This window comes from Streptopelia decaocto, assembly GCF_964273445.1.
Source record: "Streptopelia decaocto genome assembly, chromosome: 8".
Lineage (NCBI taxonomy): Eukaryota > Metazoa > Chordata > Aves > Columbiformes > Columbidae > Streptopelia > Streptopelia decaocto.
This window is the reverse complement of record NC_138662.1, coordinates 9129648-9147882: the sequence shown is the minus strand read 5'-3', so window position 1 is coordinate 9147882 and position 18235 is coordinate 9129648. Positions and strand designations below refer to the sequence as shown.

The following is an 18235-nucleotide window of genomic DNA, read 5'->3' as shown; positions in this document are numbered from 1 at the left end:
AAATACTGAGCCAGAGAGAACTCTTGGTCATGAATATGTGTGGAAGTTAGACACCAGTCATACCTTTATGACCTCATGATGTGTTAGTATTGTATGGCGTCACGATAATTTAAAATAGCTGTCAACTCTCAATAATTGTTGTTGGTTTTGTTCCGTACAAGTGATGACGCTTGCTGAGCAGAGAGCAGCGTGTCTCTAGACTAGACTGGGGAGAAATGTTTGTGTGTGCACCCACAGTGCTGGGCTGTGTGAAAGTTTTCCCTGGAATGTTAATGTCCTGTCAGCTTCGGTGTGGATGGTGGCTTCTTTACGTGCAATTGGAGTGCAGCATAATTCTCATCATCGCCCCAAGTACATCTGAGTGTCTGTGCAGCTGCACAGAGCAATTCTGTCCCACTACTTGCCAACAGGAAAAATGTGGAGCTGTTTCATGATCTGTGGGACTAATAATCTAGCTTCTTATTGATTTGTGTTTTCTCTTTGCATCTTCATGGTAACAAGTTGGGAAGATGGTCCTTTTAGGATGCTGACATATAAAACTGTGTAGTTTTCACTTCCTGGTAGAAGAAAGGAGGCCTAAAAAAATGCCTTAAACAGTCTCTCTGGTTAAATTAATATAGGAATGTTGTGCAAGGATCTATAATAACTTGAAGTATGATTTAGCTGGATTATCAAGCTTTAAACTTTTCTAAGGTTTAATTTTACAGTTACTGTGGCTGTGCAATGGCATGTCGTGATTTGCTTTGTGTGTGTTTGCTGAATGTGAAAGAAATGCGCTTCCTCCCGGTAGCATGTCCCAGCACTGCTCCTTGCCTGTTCACATTTGCACTGACCCTGACTAGAGAGCGCTCTGTAAATTCTAAATAAGGGGGTGTAAATCAGGATATTTAAGCTGTTTTGCTAAGAGCGGTGCATTGCCGACTACACAAACAGCAAAGCAATGAATCATGTTAAAGGAGATGTAACGTGTGAATGCTTGAGACTGGTATGTGCTTCAGGACTTCTGTTCCCAAAATGTGGGTACAGAATGACTTGTCTCACTGAATCGTAAACCTTCATTGAGTAGTCTGTGGCTTTAGGACTACAGATGCTGAACGTTAAAGTATCCTTGGTGAAACATTGGGGTTTTCTTTTACATGTCACTTGAACGACAAACCTGGAATGGCACTCCAAGGGGGTATGCACATGTGTTTTCTTAAAGGAGAAGTAAAATATTTGATATTTTTATTTCAGTCACAGTGGAAGGTGGGTAAGTAGACCTTTGTGCCAAGATTAGTGCCTTTTACTTATGACATCACAGGTTTTATTCTGTTAAAGGCAACATCTATCATTGTGATCATTTTGAAGTGCTTCAATAAAAGTGTTGTTGAAAAAAATGGTTTTGCATATTCATCTGTAGATGTACAGCTGCTTGTATTATTGTTAGAAATATATAAGAAGGCCTCGTTACCAAATTGTGGGAAACACTGTTGCACTCAAGCTAAACTAATAAACACATCCATGCTCAAATTTCATTTTTAAAATCATCTGTGAAAGGAGCAAGCAGGTTGACGCCTTGAAGCAATCTTCTGACAATGAAGAGAGTAGGTGGTATTGCTTCCGTGAGGGCAAATACATGCAAGTAATTAATTCAAGAAGTCTTTCTTGGCCTTCACATTTTAAACATTGTTATAAAACAGTGATCTCAAGTATATGAATGAGACTAATTCTAAATGAATTCTAAATTTCATGTTTTTGTTTTAAAAATAAGTAGTAGAATGGTGTTGCCTGGTTGATGTTTGGTCAGTGTGTGCTGTGTGTCAGCGGAGTGGTTTCTGTGGAAACTGGTCAGTGTTAACTCAGTATCTTGAGAGGCTGACCGTGAGGCTTGTGCTCTGTGGGGGGCAACTTTCTGAGTAGCTGGTTCATGAAACTCAATTGATTATTCCTGATTACAGCTTTGGCTTAGATGCTGAAGGCGTTTTGTTGGTCTTATTTTGTGTTTCTCTCTGAAAAGACCTGTCAGGAAGAGGTTTGTAAACCATATTTTTCAACAAACCAAGGAAATATGTGAATATAGAAAGAACAAGCTATTGTGGTGTGTGAAATTTGAAGCCAATCTTGATTCTTCCAAGAATCTCAGAGTGAAGTTAACTGTAGGTCGCTTCTGTATTACTCTGTTCATTTGGGAGGTGGAGAAATAGTTGTCTTTTCAATAATGAGGAATTGCCTTCATTATTTAGTCAAAAATCCCCTTCTTGATGTGAATATATAATATTTCTGGTGCATAAGGGGAAAGACATTAAAGAGATGCATGCATTCCACAGTTTAAGGAACTGAAAGAGCAACCTCAGACTGTGATGTTTGAACAGGCTTAGAGGATTTTAGCAGGAGTCGACATACAGAAGTCTCGATGGACCACTGAGCTGTGACTTGGATTGATGTGTTCTACTGTTTCTGTTGCAAAGAATGGAAAAATTAAACAGCAAGATCTGACTTCTGGAATAGAAAGTATAACATAGGTGCTGAAGGCAGCATTATTGTGTGGTTTGCTGTTTATATATGATAATAGGCTTATTTTTTCCCTACATAATGGGTTTTTTAAATATTATTTCTGTAAAATTCCTTCGGAATGAATCATGCCCTTTCTTGCAGAAGGGATGCAATGAAGGGCTGGTTGGCGGTCGCGGTGTGGTTGGTTGGTTTGTTGCTGTCTTTTTTGGTTTTCCTTTTTTTTTTGAATTTAAAGCCAACTCCTCTTGTTTCCGCCTCTGCCCGGCAGGGCCGCTGCCCGGGGGGCTGGCGGGTGCCGCCCCTCGGCCCGGGCGGGGCCGCCCCGGGCCGTGCCACGACAGCCCCGGGCGCCCTCCGCGCCCCGCCCCGGCCCGTCAACCTCGCCGGAGCTCGGATCTTGATTGACGTCGCTGCGCGCCCTATGAGCGAAGGCCGCTCCCGCCTCCCGGTCGGCTCGGCCAGTAGGAGCCGGGCGGGGCGGGCCCGTGCTGGCCGCGGTGCGTGTTTCACTTCCGCCGTTAAAGGAGCCGCGTCGCGGAGGAACGCGGCGGGGGCTGCGCAGCGGGCGGGGGCGCGGGCGGCCCCTTTAAACTATGCGCGCGGCGCCATGCAATGGCGGTCGCTGCTGCTGGGGCTGCTGCTGCTGAGGCTGGGGCTGCAGGTGCTGCTGGGGCTGCTGCCCGTTCTGGCGCCCGGCCTGTGCCTGCGCCGCCGCTTCCCCTTCCCCTTCCCGCCGACACCCGCCGCGCTCGGCCCGCCCGGCGCCGCCGCCGGCCCCGGCTCCTCGCACTGGGGCTCGCTTCTGCGGCGGGGCGGTGGCGGCGCGGCGGGCGGTGACGAGTACGAGCGGCGGTACAGCGGCGCCTTCCCGCCGCAGCTGCGGGCCCGGCTGCGCGACGCCGCTCGCGGGATGTTCGTCTTCGGCTACGACAGCTACATGCAGCACGCCTTCCCGCGGGACGAGCTCGACCCCCTGCACTGCCGCGGCCGCGGGCCCGACCGCCAGGACCCGTGAGTGCCCGGGCTGGGGGGGGCGGCGGCCGGGCCGGCCGGGGCCTGACGCTCGGTGCTTCTCTTCCAGCTCCAACCTCAACATCAACGACGTGCTGGGGAACTACTCGCTGACGCTGATCGACGCGCTGGACACGCTGGCGGTGAGTCCCCGGGGCCGGGAGGAGCTCGGCACGGCGGGGCAGGGGCCTGTGCGGGGCTCTGGTCCCGCCGGCTGTGGTTGCTCCGTTTGCTGGTCCGGAAAGCTCCGGAGCTGCTGCCTCGCCCTGTTCAGTTAAATTTAATCAGGAGGGAAGCTCGGGAGGTTTGTGTTGGCAGCTGGATTGAACAAACTGAATTTCGCAAATTAGTTTAAAGGTATATTAACATTGCTAGGATATATGGTCGAAGAGTAATTCTTCTGCTAATTAAGCTCTGAAGGCGGTGTTCTAGCAGGGTATAGATATTAATGTCTGTAAGCTTGAGGTCGGTTGGATGAGAGGTTTTGAGAGATGAGAAACTCCAGATGCTTTTGAGCATGCCCGAGTCTGCCTGCTCGGTTGTGTTTGGCCGTGAAACAGGCGCCCGTCACGATTCAGCCGGGCCTGGTGTGGGAAACCAGTCCGAGCTCACTCCTGGGCACGGAGCTTTGTTAGAAGGGCTGTGATACCCCAGGTCTGGGTTGTGAGCTGGCTGGGTTGAGGTGTGAGCATCGTCATGAGCTGTCACCTCGACAGCAGGCAGTGTGCTGGAATGGACTCTGCAGAAAAGACTTATAGGGGAAAATTATGATGTAGCGCAGCATTGATTTGTTCAGTGTTCTCCTGAAGGACAGGTCTTGCTGGGTTCATCTGCCGTGGCGCTGAACAGCACTGATGTTGTCCCTTGCTCTGAGTTCAAACTTATGACCACAGTAGATGTGATATCTGGAATTGGATCCATATTTTTAAAAAAAGCTAGCAGAGCTGAAGAAGAGGGGTGAATGTAGATAGACTTGGGGAGCAGTTGAAGGAAGACAGCAACAGAAAGTTTTAGGCTGGAGCAAGTTACTCCACAGTGTTTTCCAAGGACCTGCCATGGGACAAGTGCTGTTTGGTCTTCATGTGTTAATGTTGTTAATGCAAAAAGTCCTGATGTTTCATGCAGAGCTGCTGATAGAAAGAGAGATCAATTCTTAATGTGAAGAGAAGGTGAGGTGACATTGTGAAGAACTAATTAAAATTGTAATGAGGTTTAGCAATACAAAGTAAAAGGTCTCATAGTTTCTTCAGTGGAAGTTTATTAAATCCTTCACTTCTGAGGAGAAGGTGGTGCTGGGTGTATATCAGCTAACATCTGGATCATGAGCTAGTGGGGAAGAGTGAGAGTTCATGGGGATGTATCAGGAGAGATTTCCAGAAGAGACAGAGGAAATTTGGGAGATCTTCCCCATGGCTCAGGTGAGATCTCTTTTCTAATACTGTCGTCACTCTGGTGTTCAGAAAGGGTGGATTTGAGCTGGAATCTGCATGGGTTGCTGAGAGGTAGGTTGGGAGGAGAGTTCATCTTATTCGAGATGACTGAAAGAGCTCTGATTGTTTTGATTGGCAGAGAGGCCCTGGCTGACGTGTAAGTCTGTATGAAGAATGGTGAAAGGAAGGAGGGGGAAGGCTGTACAGCTGCTTCTTGCCAGCTAAAATAGACCGTCATATGCATTTCTGATAAAATTTGAAGGTAATATGAGAAGCAACTCTGCTTTATGTCAGTGGCACCAGTAGCATGGTGTCATGGAGAAGAGCCCCTTTCCTGAACTACCTTATGCATGTTTAGAAACCCCCCTTATGTTTAATTCTCTCATTTTTGCATCTGGGACAGATTCTTGGCCTTCTGGCATGTGGTCATGGCCCTTCAATGCACAGGGTCCATAGTGTGTCTCTCTTCTTGTGGAGTAGGTGGTGTGTGCAAGGACTGTATGTGTGCTTCAAGTTATAAAATACTTCCTGTTGCTACAGTGGAATTGCAGCTCTGTGGTGAGGAGGTCTGAGCTGTTGAACTGAAAGTGGCAGGAGTGAACAGAACTGAAAGCAGGATGTGAGGAAAACATTGGTTTTAACTGAAACAGCAGTTCGGGCTTGTGCTACGTGGCTGGTGCTGTGTATGCTGGACCGTTGCCTTCCTGTCCTCGGTCACCAGCGGCTCAGTGTCCCATCCATACCTTTTGGAGTCATGTAGCTTCCTTTTTCAAATACAGGACTTCTGGTTCTTAGAGACTCTCGTGTTTCAGAAGCTTTTGGGCGATGAAAGGCCGTTCTGCTCTTCATCCGCTCAGATCTGTGGGAATGCCTTCCCACGAGGTCTGGGTATGGGATAGAGCAGACTGGTCTACTGGTTAAAGAGCCAAGTCGGTTTCCCTGTACACCCAGCCCTATCATGATCTTCAATGAATGGAAATCTGTGTTTTCCTTCTGTATTCTTGCTTCTTTGCAGCTGGGACTGAATTTACATCTGTCTCTGGATACAGTGGAAGTCAGTTGCTAAGGTGAACCTATAGAAAACTGGCATGAGGGAACTCCTGGGCATCTTGAGTCAAAAGCCCAAAGGGTTGGACGCCCCTGGTCAAATAAATGTCAAATCAGACATAATTGTTCTGCAGGTTGTGTTACCTTTTAAGCGAAATTTAACTCATAAACTGATAGTTTAAGTAGTTGAAACACTCAGTGTTTCTAGATCTTAAAGAGTTTTTAGACTCCTGCTCTAAGCGATTACCCACAGTGCTGATGTTGGGGATGGAAGAATACATGGGTGCATGGATTAGAAAAACAGACAAAAAATATATCTTTGTGGATTTCCCTGTTTTAATGTACTTTTTTAAAAAATGGACTTTTACATGTCAGTAGAATGAGTAACTTTCTGGAAAATCATCTCAGCAGGAGCTTGAAGTACTCTGTACTATATCTAGTTAATATGACTGTTAATCTAAAATGTGAACTCTTCCCCAACTCTCTTCTGTAGCAACAATTAGACAAAATAGCTTTATTTTTATGTAAAAGGTAATGGGAAACTCCTCAGAATTCCAGAAGGCGGTGAAGTTGGTGATTGACACAGTTTCATTTGATAAAGACTCAACGGTCCAAGTTTTTGAGGCAACAATCAGGTATGTTGCTCTAAGTTTCTGTCTTTAAAACAGGACCAAGGTTAAAGACTTGGTGTGCATATATAGACAAACTGAAGTAAAATCACTGATAAGGATGTCTTTGGTAGGCTTTATTCCATAATTGTTCCTTGAGTAGGTTGATGTTTAACCTTTTATAAAAATATTCTATCCTTTCATAATTAAAACAGTTTTAATGAGTCACCCGTGACTTGAAGCAGTGGCACAATGGCAGTCTCACCAGTCTGTGGCTGGCTGACTGCTATTTTTCTGTTGTTGCTCCTGCAGCAGAGACTCAGATCTGCGCACAACAACCAACCCTGCTGACAGGCTTTCCCTGTTTTGGTTTTATTCCGTGGACCTTCTGCTTGCTTTCACTTTCATTTTAGATGAAAAACAGACATATCTGTCTTGGACATGAGTTTAAGATATTGTCTGATTTTAAATGGCGGCATTTTCTGAATGTCTTAAACAGTGTATATTCAACTGCTGCTTAACTTGGCTAGGTTTCTTTTTTTCTGGATATTAAGTGTCTGTAACAACCTCACTACCATTTGCTGCAGCAGAAATGGTGGGACAAAGAGGTCTTCACTCATAAATAGACTTGTGTTGTAAGGAACTACTGCGTCAGGTAAATTTTGCAGAACCAGATTTCGGAATTACTGTGGGTGACAAGCAGCCTGCCTTGGAGATGTTTTCACTACTGCTGGGGAAAAAAGTAGATCTCTTTCTGTACAGCCTGTAAGGTGCACAAAGTAAACATCCTATTGGTAAGTGCATGGCTGAAGAACAAATTTAAAAACTGAAGATATTTTTCTTTTTCTGTAGAGTTTTGGGGAGCCTGCTTTCTGCCCACATAATAATTACAGATACTAAACAGCCTTTTGGTGACATGACCATTAAGGATTATGACAATGAACTGTTGCATATGGCTCGTGATCTAGCGGTGAGACTGCTTCCAGCCTTTGAGAACACCAAAACTGGAATTCCATACCCTCGGGTAAGTGAGCACATCAGCACAGTGGGGAAATAATCCAAAAGCAGTAATTCATCTGTCCAACAACTCGAGTTCTGTGCCCTGTGTGTGCCCTTATATGGGCACTTGGGGTATTGAACCTGTTCCGAGTTACATTAAAATGGCGTGGGGGGGAACGGCACAAAGTTATGGTGACATTGACATTGTATAATGGACATAAGTTGCTCCTTATGTCTAGTAAATGTTTTCTTTGGGCTGTTTTTTCACTCTGTATATATTGTTCTGTACAGGATAATAGTAATTTGTTTCCATGCTGTTTGGCTGGAACGTGTCCTGCCCCATGGTTTCTTCCTATATATCATGTGGCAACAAACAATGCTGTCATTAAGAAGGTTAACAAGAAATACTGCAAAGGCAAACAGCCTGGGAAAGTGACTTTATTGATGACTTGGTACTAAGACAATTGTGATAAAATAAAACTTATCTAAAATATTTCTCACACTGGGCTTGGAGTTTGTAATTTTCTTGAATACTGCTTAGTGAGTACTCAAGAATACTGCAGTATCCTTCAATACCACATCCTCTTGTTTTAAGCAGATGCAGTTCACAGGGAGAAGAATGTCAGTTCTAGTTGAACAACTCTAAACTGTAAAACTAATTAGCACTTGCCTTACTAGTTTTAATTTTGGGGGACTGCAGCATTGATATTTTTCCTCCAGACCTGTCAGGCTGTAGAAACATAAGCTTTCACTTCTGCTCAGAGTCTGGTGAAGCAGTTGACGGTGCTGTAACTTCCCTTCAACATTTTGCTCCGTGGGGAAGTTGAGGAGCATTCACTGAGGAAACTCTTGGTTTCGAGAGCACCAGGTGAGGGGAAGCGGTACCTGCATCACCCTTGGAAGAACCTGAATGTTTGGCAGAAATGATGAAAAAGTGGACTGAAATTTGGAAGGATTAGCAAATATAAGAGTAGCAGAAGTGGTTGCCCACCTTGAGCGTGATGTTATAAATTTGAAAGGTGAATTGCAGGAGTCCTTCAGGAAAACTTTTTGACCAAGCAGTGATATGCTGACTTCCTAACTAATACACATTGCACACTTCATATTCCAAAAACTAATTAAAAGGCTTTATAATGAACACAAGACTGCAGATGAGAGCCCAGCTGAATGAGATGCAGCTGCCTCCTCACTGTTAGCGCTCTCTCTGCCCGCTCCACAGGTCAATCTGAAGAAGGGAGTACCTCCAGACGGCAACAATGAAACGTGTACTGCAGGAGCCGGTTCCTTGCTGGTGGAGTTTGGCATCCTGAGCAGGCTGCTCGGCGATTCCACGTTTGAATGGGTGGCCAGAAGAGCTGTAAAAGCGCTCTGGAATCTCAGGAGCAATAACACTGGACTGCTAGGTAATCTCCTCTAAGGTGATGCTGTATTGCCTGGGTCTGTGTTTTAACCTTGCCCGGTCTCCTGTAGCAGGATGCCATCATGCTGCAGGTTTCTTTCATGTTTGGTAAACTTTGTCAATTTGCTTTCTCTGTGGCTGTTAAGTTGTGCTGTCCTTGTGTACTCATGGTTTGTGTTGAACAAATGGCACATCATAATTTCATAAGAAAAATGGAGTATCCAAGTGACTTCTTAAGGCACAGATTTCCAAAGACAAATTTTTCATTGAAGTGGGAAATGAAACTGAAGTTCTTCCATTTGTATCCCCATTAAAATAATTTAGATTGGCAGATGACCAAAAGTACTTAAAGCAACTGTGTGGGTGTGCTAGTTCCTTGGATGAATGCACTATAACACTTCATTTTGATAGTAATCTTTGATCATTCCTCCTTAAGGCATTTTGAAGATGTAATATTTCTAAGTTCTGGTTCTTCATTATTTTTCTCTGATGTACTTGGCAACGTTAGACTAAATTCTTTGTCTGTTCTGAAAGGCAATGTTGTGAATATTCAAACTGGTCATTGGGTTGGAAAGCAAAGTGGATTGGGAGCAGGATCAGATTCGTTCTATGAATACCTTCTGAAGTCTTACATCCTCTTTGGTGAAAAGGAAGACTTGGAGATGTTCAATGATGCTTATCGGAACATTCAGAACCACTTAAGAAGAGGGTATGTTGTTTCATATCAGTATCAATTCCTTAAGCAATGACTACTCCAGCAAGATATGAGAGATTGTATAGTGTTTTGTGTCATGCTCTAGAAAATCTGTGTGGTGTTTTTTTTTTTTTTTTTTAAAAAGTCCTATTTTTTTGGTAGTCACTGTGGAAGTAAATTTTAACCCTCTCTTCACTCCTTAGTCAACTGATCTGCGTAGCATTATTGGTGCAAAGAAGCTAAACTGGTTACTGTCCATGTTAGGAAATGCATTAAACTGGTTGGTTTAGTACTTATTAAGGTTCAATCTTACGTAGCATGACTATTTGGTAGAGATTCTGCTGACGTAACTTTAGGATATGATGTACATACATTGATGAATTCATTTTTCTGAGAGCATGACTGACATTTTGGTTCTTTTCACAATGGCTTTAAGCCTGGCATGACAAACCTGTGGCTCATTCTTTTTGCTGGTGACAGCGCTGTGAAATGAAACGTGCATTGTGTTCTTCTAAAATAGCGAGTATTTACACATACCTATTGTTGGCAGTCGAGAAGCTTGCAATGAAGGTGAAGGTGACCCTCCTTTGTATGTTAATGTCAACATGTTCACGGGACAGCTGATGAACACGTGGATTGACTCCTTGCAAGCCTTTTTTCCTGGACTACAGGTAAACTTTCATTCTGTTAAAAAACAAACAACACAGCAGAGGGGTGTCAGGCTCATTCTGATCCTAGACTGTGAAATGAGTCTGCACGTCTCTTCTGAGATGGCCCTCAACCTGTGGGTTTACATCTGGCTGCTCTGATACGACAGTCTTAGAGCAGTTCAGCTTCTGCATCAGCTTAGCAATGTTGGAACGCCTGCTCTGCTCTCTGCTAGATTTGAGATGAAACTTCCAACTTTTCTCATTCAGCCTCAGCATTTATATACCGTGCCGTGGGGGCTGAACACTGATAGAGCTTTTAGTGTGGAGAAATCAATACATAGCTCTTTCTTTTTTTCTTTGTCTTCCCTTATGAGGTGGCTGTTTTATTATATGGGCTGTTTGTACACAGTGCGGAAAGCAATTTTCTGGCTTGCAGTATTAAGCGTGCGTGTTTACGGCTGTTGTTACGCCTAGGTGTTGATAGGAGATTTGGAAGATGCTATTTGTCTACATGCTTTTTATTATGCCATATGGAAACGATATGGAGCTCTCCCAGAAAGATACAACTGGCAATTGCAAGCACCAGACGTTCCGTTCTATCCATTGAGGCCAGAGTTAGTGGAATCCACATATCTCCTTTATCAGGTACTTGACTTTCTTGAGCTTACAGCTTATTTTGGCAAAAGTGATTTCATTCAGGAGGTCACTCTTTGTACCGCTGGCTCCCGGCCTGCTAAAACTTGGTGCCTCTGGATTTGCCTGTTCCTATACATAGGTCTCTATTTAGGCACTGGATTGTTATACAATGTATTTGCTATGTTGTTTGATTAAAAAATAGCCTTTTTTATAAGCCAGGCAAAAATGAGACTGAACCACCTTTTCAAAAATTAGCTGGTGCATTTTTATAAGGTAGAGAGCTGTGACTTCTTGGTAGAAATTGTTGAAATAAATGTAATAGCTTTCCTTGCTATGTTCTCTAGACACAGTCTTCAACTGACAGAAGAAGCAGTAAACTAAAATAACTTTCTGGCTGCAAGAAGCTATAATGGTTTGAATTTACCACGAGCTTTATTAGCGTTGGCACTAAAGCAAGTGTGGAAGATTGCAGAGAGTAATCTAAGTCATGTTCCTATAAAGACAACTATACTGCAATACAGGAGAATCTGATACTACTAGACCTTTGTTGTGTTATTTTTACAAGATTTTGAAATTGCCGACTAACTCGTCTGTCTTCCTTATTTAGGCCACAAAGAACCCATTTTACCTTCATGTCGGAATGGATATTCTGCAAAGTTTGGAAAAATATACAAAAGCAAAGTCAGTCTTCGATGTTCTTTGTCTTCTCTCACTGCTATATACATAGATTTTATTAAGTAAATATTATGTAGAATCCAATCTGCCAAATGTAGGTAAACCAGAAATTCCAACCCTCCATGAAAGCCACAAGTGATGATTTATTTATTGAGGAATTATTTTTTTCTCATCTGAAAATGAAATCATAGTCCAGTGACAACTTCAGAATTTTATAACTACCTTTCAAAATGCATAATTGATGATCAGTTGCTAAAAACTGGTAAAATTAGTAGCCTTTTTTTTTCCATGGATCCTGCAAGAATATTTTTAAGCTCATGGGCCAATGGTTTGACTAAACTGAAGGGAAGGTCTGTAGGATTAATGCTGTTGCATCTCAGCTTTCATCTCAAGACGGTAACAGTGAATCCTGACTGAGTATCTGAACTTCTTGCAAGACTCAGAGGAAAGATAGCAAATTCTTATTCAACTATTGGTATTTCCTAATTTTGTAGACAAGTCTCTACTAACCGTAAGACAGTATAAAACAGTACCATTCTGCGGTTAAGTGGGATTCAGATGTAATTCTTTCAGTCAGCCCCCTACACAAGTGCACTGTGTGACAGTTTGCAGCTTTGTTATTTGTTAAGTGTTGGTGGGAGGGAAGAGTAGGTAGCTTGGGAAGAAACCTTTGCACAAGATCAGGTGCCCAGACCTGGCTTTCTCACGTGCTCAGTATGGAGAAACTGCCTGTTTTGTGCGAGGTGCCTTGAGAACGTTTTGCCTCTTTGAGAGACTCTTAATAAATCTGCACGCTGGAATAGATTAACCACAAGGGCAACGATTAGATTCTCATTAGAATCCCGGAAACCAATAATCAGTGCTTACTTCTAAAAAAGACTTGTGTCATTTTACTGTCACCTCTAGTGACAATTGGAATGGTCTGAAGTTATGGAATATCTAGGGAGCACTTCCAGATCAGAATGTGTGGGAACTAAACCCACACTAATCTTAAATCTTGCAGGTGTGGCTATGCCACGTTACACCACGTTGTTGAGAAGACAAAGGAAGATCGAATGGAGAGCTTTTTTCTCAGTGAAACGTGTAAATATTTGTACCTGGTACGTACATGTTCTTCATTTCAAACATGGCACAGTGAGGAGGCAGGACATTGTTAATTAGAAACTGTGCTGGGCTCTGGGGAAGAGAAGGGTTCAGGTGTCAGTGTATCAGGGAATGTGCTGCTCTTCTTCCCTTGACCCTGCCCTAATCTTGGAGGTGTGGGCAGCTGCTGGCTGGAGAGCTGGCAGCTCTGTTGGGTTGAGCTGGAAAGGACAGGGAACAGGACTGAAGGAGGCTGCTGCTGAGCCCTGAGCTGAATCACTGCTCACAGGCATTTTGTCTGCCTCGCAGTAGCCTTTGATTTCTCCCCATTGGGCTTTGGCAGTCACAGCGTTTGAGCCAGCACTGCTTAAGCTACTGTTCGCAATCTCCTCTAGTGCAGAAAAATGAATAAACCCGTGACTGGATGGGAACAGCGGATGCCAGCCTAGGAGTGCCTGCATAGTGCAGCGTAGAAAAATAAGGGCAGTTTTAAGTCATGTGAGATGTTTTTCTTTTGCACTCCCCTTTTAACTGTTAAAACCCTTGCTTTAAAACTATTTATTTCTGTTTGCTCTAACAGTAGTTGCCAGGTAGCACTAAAAGGTTTGCTTTGTGTGATCCTTCAAATGCACGAGTGCATATTGCTTGTGGGACATGAAGAATGTTGCACACATGCTATAGCTGTCTCTCCCATCTCTTGTTTAGTTGTTTGATGAAGAGAATCCACTGCATAAATCTGGAAATAAGTATATGTTTACTACTGAGGGACATATTGTGTCTGTGGATGAACGTTTTCGTAACTCACTGTGGCAAGACATCCTCCCTGGAGAAGTGGACAGCACAGAAAAAATTAAACCTAACGAATTAAAGGCAGTCAACTTCAGTTCTAATGTAAGGAATATACAGTGTTCCTGGTTGTGTTGCTGGAGAAGGGATGTATGTTGAACTGGGTTAGGTGATAAGAAGCCATTTGGAAGTGTTTCCTTTCTAATTGTCAAATACCTGAGAAGCTCCCTTATGAAAAACACTTTCAGTAGTGGAACACATGGGTTAGGGTAACTGGAGAGTGATGATGTTGAAGGTGAAACTTGCTCCCTTTTAAGCAGCAATTAGTTTCTTCTTTGTTAATTTATTTCCAATTATTTTTCCCTTCCCTTTTGGCCTTAAAATCTTCCAGTGTTGCTCTGATGGGGAAAAAAGAGAAAAGCAGAGAGTTACTTAAACTGAGCTTTTTTTTTCCTCCGAATGGTTTTGAGGCACGTACACGTACAGGTGACCTTTCTTAGCCAGGCATCAACTGAGTACAGAGCTGTGGATCCAGTGCCTATCACCAACCAGAACAGACACATTTTTAATACAGAGCAACTTATTAAAATCTCTGCTAGTAGGTTCTAGCATGGTTCCTTTCCTTCTCCCTGCAGAAAAAGAACATTATTTTAGAAAACATTCACAGTTGTCGTAGTGATGGAAGTCTCAGTTGAATAACAGGCTGCAGTAGTTTGGTGTGTATTTGGGAGTTTGCAGCCTGCACGGAGGAAACACGTGCTGCTCATTTATGTGGTTTGCGCTGTAGGTTTGCAAAGAGTGAGGGAGGGTCGGGACCAAAAGTGCGGTTGGGTACAACTTTCTGTACTGGGAGGAAGCCTGAGGTTACTGATGCTGAAACGCCCACTAGACGACGGAGGAAATGGGATTGCCTGGTTTTGTATTTGAGTTCTTAAAAATATTCTCATTCTTTTAACAGTGTAACAGAGTTCCTGATGAGAGGAGATACTTACTGCCATTGAAGAGCATCTACATGAGACAGATTGATCAAATGGTGGGCTTGATCTGAATGGTTCTTCAGAGTAACTTCTATCATATGTCAGGAGGAGCATGAGATTTGGCTGTAGACATTCCTTGCCTCTTCAGCTACACACCTGCATATGCTGAGTCACCTGGGTATCCCCCAGACTTGCTAGTTTTAAATTATGGACACGAAGGGAAATCAGATTCTCATATGAGTTTGGTCTCCTGAACTGTGGTATCTCCATGTGCCACCTGAATAGAGATTTCTTGTTTTAAGACTTCCTATGAAAAATGTTCTTGCAAATGAAGGCTGAATATACTTAAAAAAAGAAAAAAAAAAAAAAAAAGACAATTGGCATGTGCCACTTAGCTACCTCTTTGTAGCTGCAACAAATGTCCCTTTACAAAAGGGTCAAGTATTTAATTTGAAATAATCTTGGGATTGGGGAAGGAATGGGAAAGTGCAATTGTTTATGCCAAGTTTAATCAGTGAATTATTCTGACTAGCAATACACAGCCTTAAGTACTACTCAGGTAGGAACCCACTGGTAATGGGTTTTGCTGAAACAAAAACGCTGTATCTAGAATAGTATCTTGAAAAGATAACTCCTGATCATATAAGAAGCTATCAGTATAGTCATGATGTCCCTCATATACACAGTGTATAGAACTGCACGGTCACAAGACCCTGTGCCTGCAGAAACCAGTAATAAAGCAAATCGGGTGCCTTTTTTTGTAGGGTAGTAGGGGGTGGGGAAGGGAAAATTGCAAAGCTACTCAGCTGTCCAAGCTGCTAACTTTATATAGCTTAGCTGAGTTCCCAAAGTTTTGTTGTTTGCCATATATCTAGTGCCTTTTCAGAAGAGATGCTGCTAAGAACTGGCATAACAGTACATGAAGAACAAACTATTTCACATTCCTGACAGCATTAATATGTTAGTGCCTTACGTATTCTTCACTGGCAGGGAAAACTGAGCTTGCCTGGGAAGGTGGTTAAAGTATTTCTGCTTAGCTGCTTACAAAGTACAGTGAATCCCAAAGTAACTTAAAAAGTAACTCATGTACAAGATGACTTTCTTTAAGATACTGGAGGAATATCCACTGTTGTGCCCATCCTAAATAATATTTCTGGGCTGGATTTGTGCTGTGTCAGTGTAGTGAGTAACAGGGCTGGCTTTGCATCGTGGTGGGGATGGAGTCAGCAGGCAGCCTGACCCTGCGCGGGCTCACCTCCCTCTGCACCAGACGGTTTGGTGCACGCTGTGCTGACGGGCTGGTGGCTGCAGTGCCAGGCGATGCTGACTGTCACGCTATACGGAACCCATGAACTGGGCCTCCTGGGTTCACTGAGGAATGGTGAGAACCTGCTGGTGCTTCATCCCACCATCTTGAAATGCAGCTCAGATGTGTTTGGGAAATAACTGTCTATGAACTTCCAGGAAGAAGCAGTTAAATTCAGGCAGGACTGTTGAGGGATGAAAACAAACCAAGGCCAAAACAACCTATTGTAAATATAACAGGGTTTTTTTTAAGTGTCTTCCCATTGCTTACATACTTTTTACTTTTTACTACAGTTGAAGTAGTTGAATGTTACTGTTGGTTTAATTATTTTTAAGTTAAGGCTTAAATGTAAAGGCAAACTTGATCTGCTGTATTTTCACCTTCTTATATGACAACATCGGTTTTCATAAACCATATGTTGCAACTCAAAACATTTCTAATAAATATGAAGTTAGTGCTGAAGAGGTTGTTGTTAGAATCTTTTAGTATACAGATGTATCTCAGGGACTTCATTGTAGAATCTTCTATTCCATGATAGATGGATCTTGTATTAAGCCAAAACAATAATAATCCTGTCTTCTTAGTTTTATTGTGTGTGTTTTAAGGGGAGGAGGGTTGAAGTGGGGAGAGGGAAATATGTTAAGATTTCCCAAAACATTGCAATAGAGTCAGTTGCCTTGATGTTTGAGGCAGATGGCAATTCCAACTCCTGTAGAATTGGCTTTGCGAACCTATTACTGGAATGTCTTAACTACCTGTTTCAAAGCAGAACATGAATTCAGGGTGTTGTGATCCAAAGAGGTATTGAGAAAGGTTCAAGATAAAGCTTCTCAACCAGTAGACATTGCCTGGGCATGCAGGTTTACTTCAGTTTGTAAACATGTCAAGAAGAGCAGGAGTAAAGGAGTGATTTCTGCCATACAAGGGAAAGCAAAAGTATCTGGGCTTTCTGAAATGCTGCATCTGGGCCAGATCATAGTTCTGAAATGAGAAGTGCTGGGTAGCGTGGAAGCCACACGCAGCATTCCACAAGCACCCATTTAAAATCATGGCGTAGCAGGTGCCGGGATGGGTGTTACTGAGGTGTGTTTCTGGCTGCTTCTGGTGAGGATTTTTTCCCCAATGTGGAGTATACTGTGCGATATATTCGTTGGGATTGCCTCAGTGTTTTGTGCCTTCTAAAGCACCTGAACCTGGCAACGGTTCCAGCCCAGTGTTATGCACAGAAATCTGTTTCAGAATTTTTCTCAGAGAATTACAGAACTATAATGAAGTTGCACATTCTAGTTGTCAAGCACACAGGACTAAACAACAACTAGTGTGATATGTTTTTCTACACCTCAGCTGCAAGTCACTCGAGTGTGTTTACAATCCTTCTCGCCAGTCTTCCCTTGTATTCCCACAGTCAGCTTTCCATCGGAACAGTTTTTGTCTTCAAAGAGCCTGGTGCTGACTACGTGGTAAAAGACTTTGTGTTCTTTAAGGAGCCAGCTTTTCTTCCTCTTTGTTTTAAAAACGCTTTGATACGTTTTTACTCTGTAATGACAGGGCACATGTTATGCACTAAAATTAAAACTTTTGTGTAAGTCAATGATATCAAAATGAAATTGATAACTGCTGGAATAACTTGCTGAAACAGACTTTTGTATTCCTTGGTATAATGTGCAATATCAAATTTTCCTAATTAAAAATTCAATGTATGCTTAATTGTTGTTTTTCCATGAAGTATTTAATTGGGGATGGGAAATTGTTAAGAGGGCCAAATATTCATTCATGAAGTGTCCTAAATTTTCAAAACTGAGCTTAAATTTTACAGGTCTGCCTCAAAAAATAGTGCATTTGACCACTTTTGTGTGCGTGTTTCTTACAGCATAGTTCTTGTAAGGCCATTGTGAAGCTTGCGGGTGATCTCCCAAACGCAGGGAAAAGATGAATTTGCGTGTGTATACCTGATCTTTGCCATTCACCTGACATGAAAGCTCCAGCAGTTGCGGGTGACCTGAGTGTAGGGGTGAGGAAAGGAAAACAAACCTCAAGTCTGTGTTCAGGCAGATTTGTGGCTCTTATTCAGGTTCTCTGTGACTTGGCCCATCTGAAGAGCTCAAGACCTCTGACTTCAGTGTCAAAAATCCCTGATTAGTTCTCTAGTTCTTTTCTAGGTGTCTGTGGCAGTCATCTTGTGTGTGAAGAATGTGAATCCCTGTGTGCCACAAAGAGGGTAGGATGGGAGTTCACTTTTTTATGAGCCAGCTTTAGTCATGAACTGTCACTGCTAAGAGCATTGCTGATGTTGCAGCAAATACCACGTTACTCCACTTTCTTAGAGGTCAGGCACGCTGCTGGGTAGTTTGGGGAGGCTGGAAAAGTCTGCCTCAGCCAGAACTTAACAGTTCTTTCTTTCCAAAGGTAACTTGGCTCTGTCTTTGCCTTAGACCTGGTGA

General features: G+C 43.1%; 1 protein-coding gene across 1 annotated transcript; it reads left to right on the top strand.

Annotated features, from left to right (window-relative positions):
* Window positions 1-2994: 2994 nt before the first annotated feature.
* On the top strand, window positions 2995-17501 carry EDEM1 (ER degradation enhancing alpha-mannosidase like protein 1). The gene is made up of 12 exons (XM_082059875.1): window positions 2995-3504; window positions 3575-3647; window positions 6513-6616; window positions 7442-7613; window positions 8808-8991; window positions 9522-9696; window positions 10232-10352; window positions 10806-10976; window positions 11575-11648; window positions 12646-12742; window positions 13431-13616; window positions 14470-17501. Exons 1-12 carry the CDS (start codon window positions 3101-3103, stop codon window positions 14557-14559), a joined length of 1851 nt encoding a protein of 616 aa, XP_081916001.1. The 5' UTR covers window positions 2995-3100; the 3' UTR covers window positions 14560-17501.
* The last annotated feature ends 734 nt before the right edge of the window (window positions 17502-18235 follow it).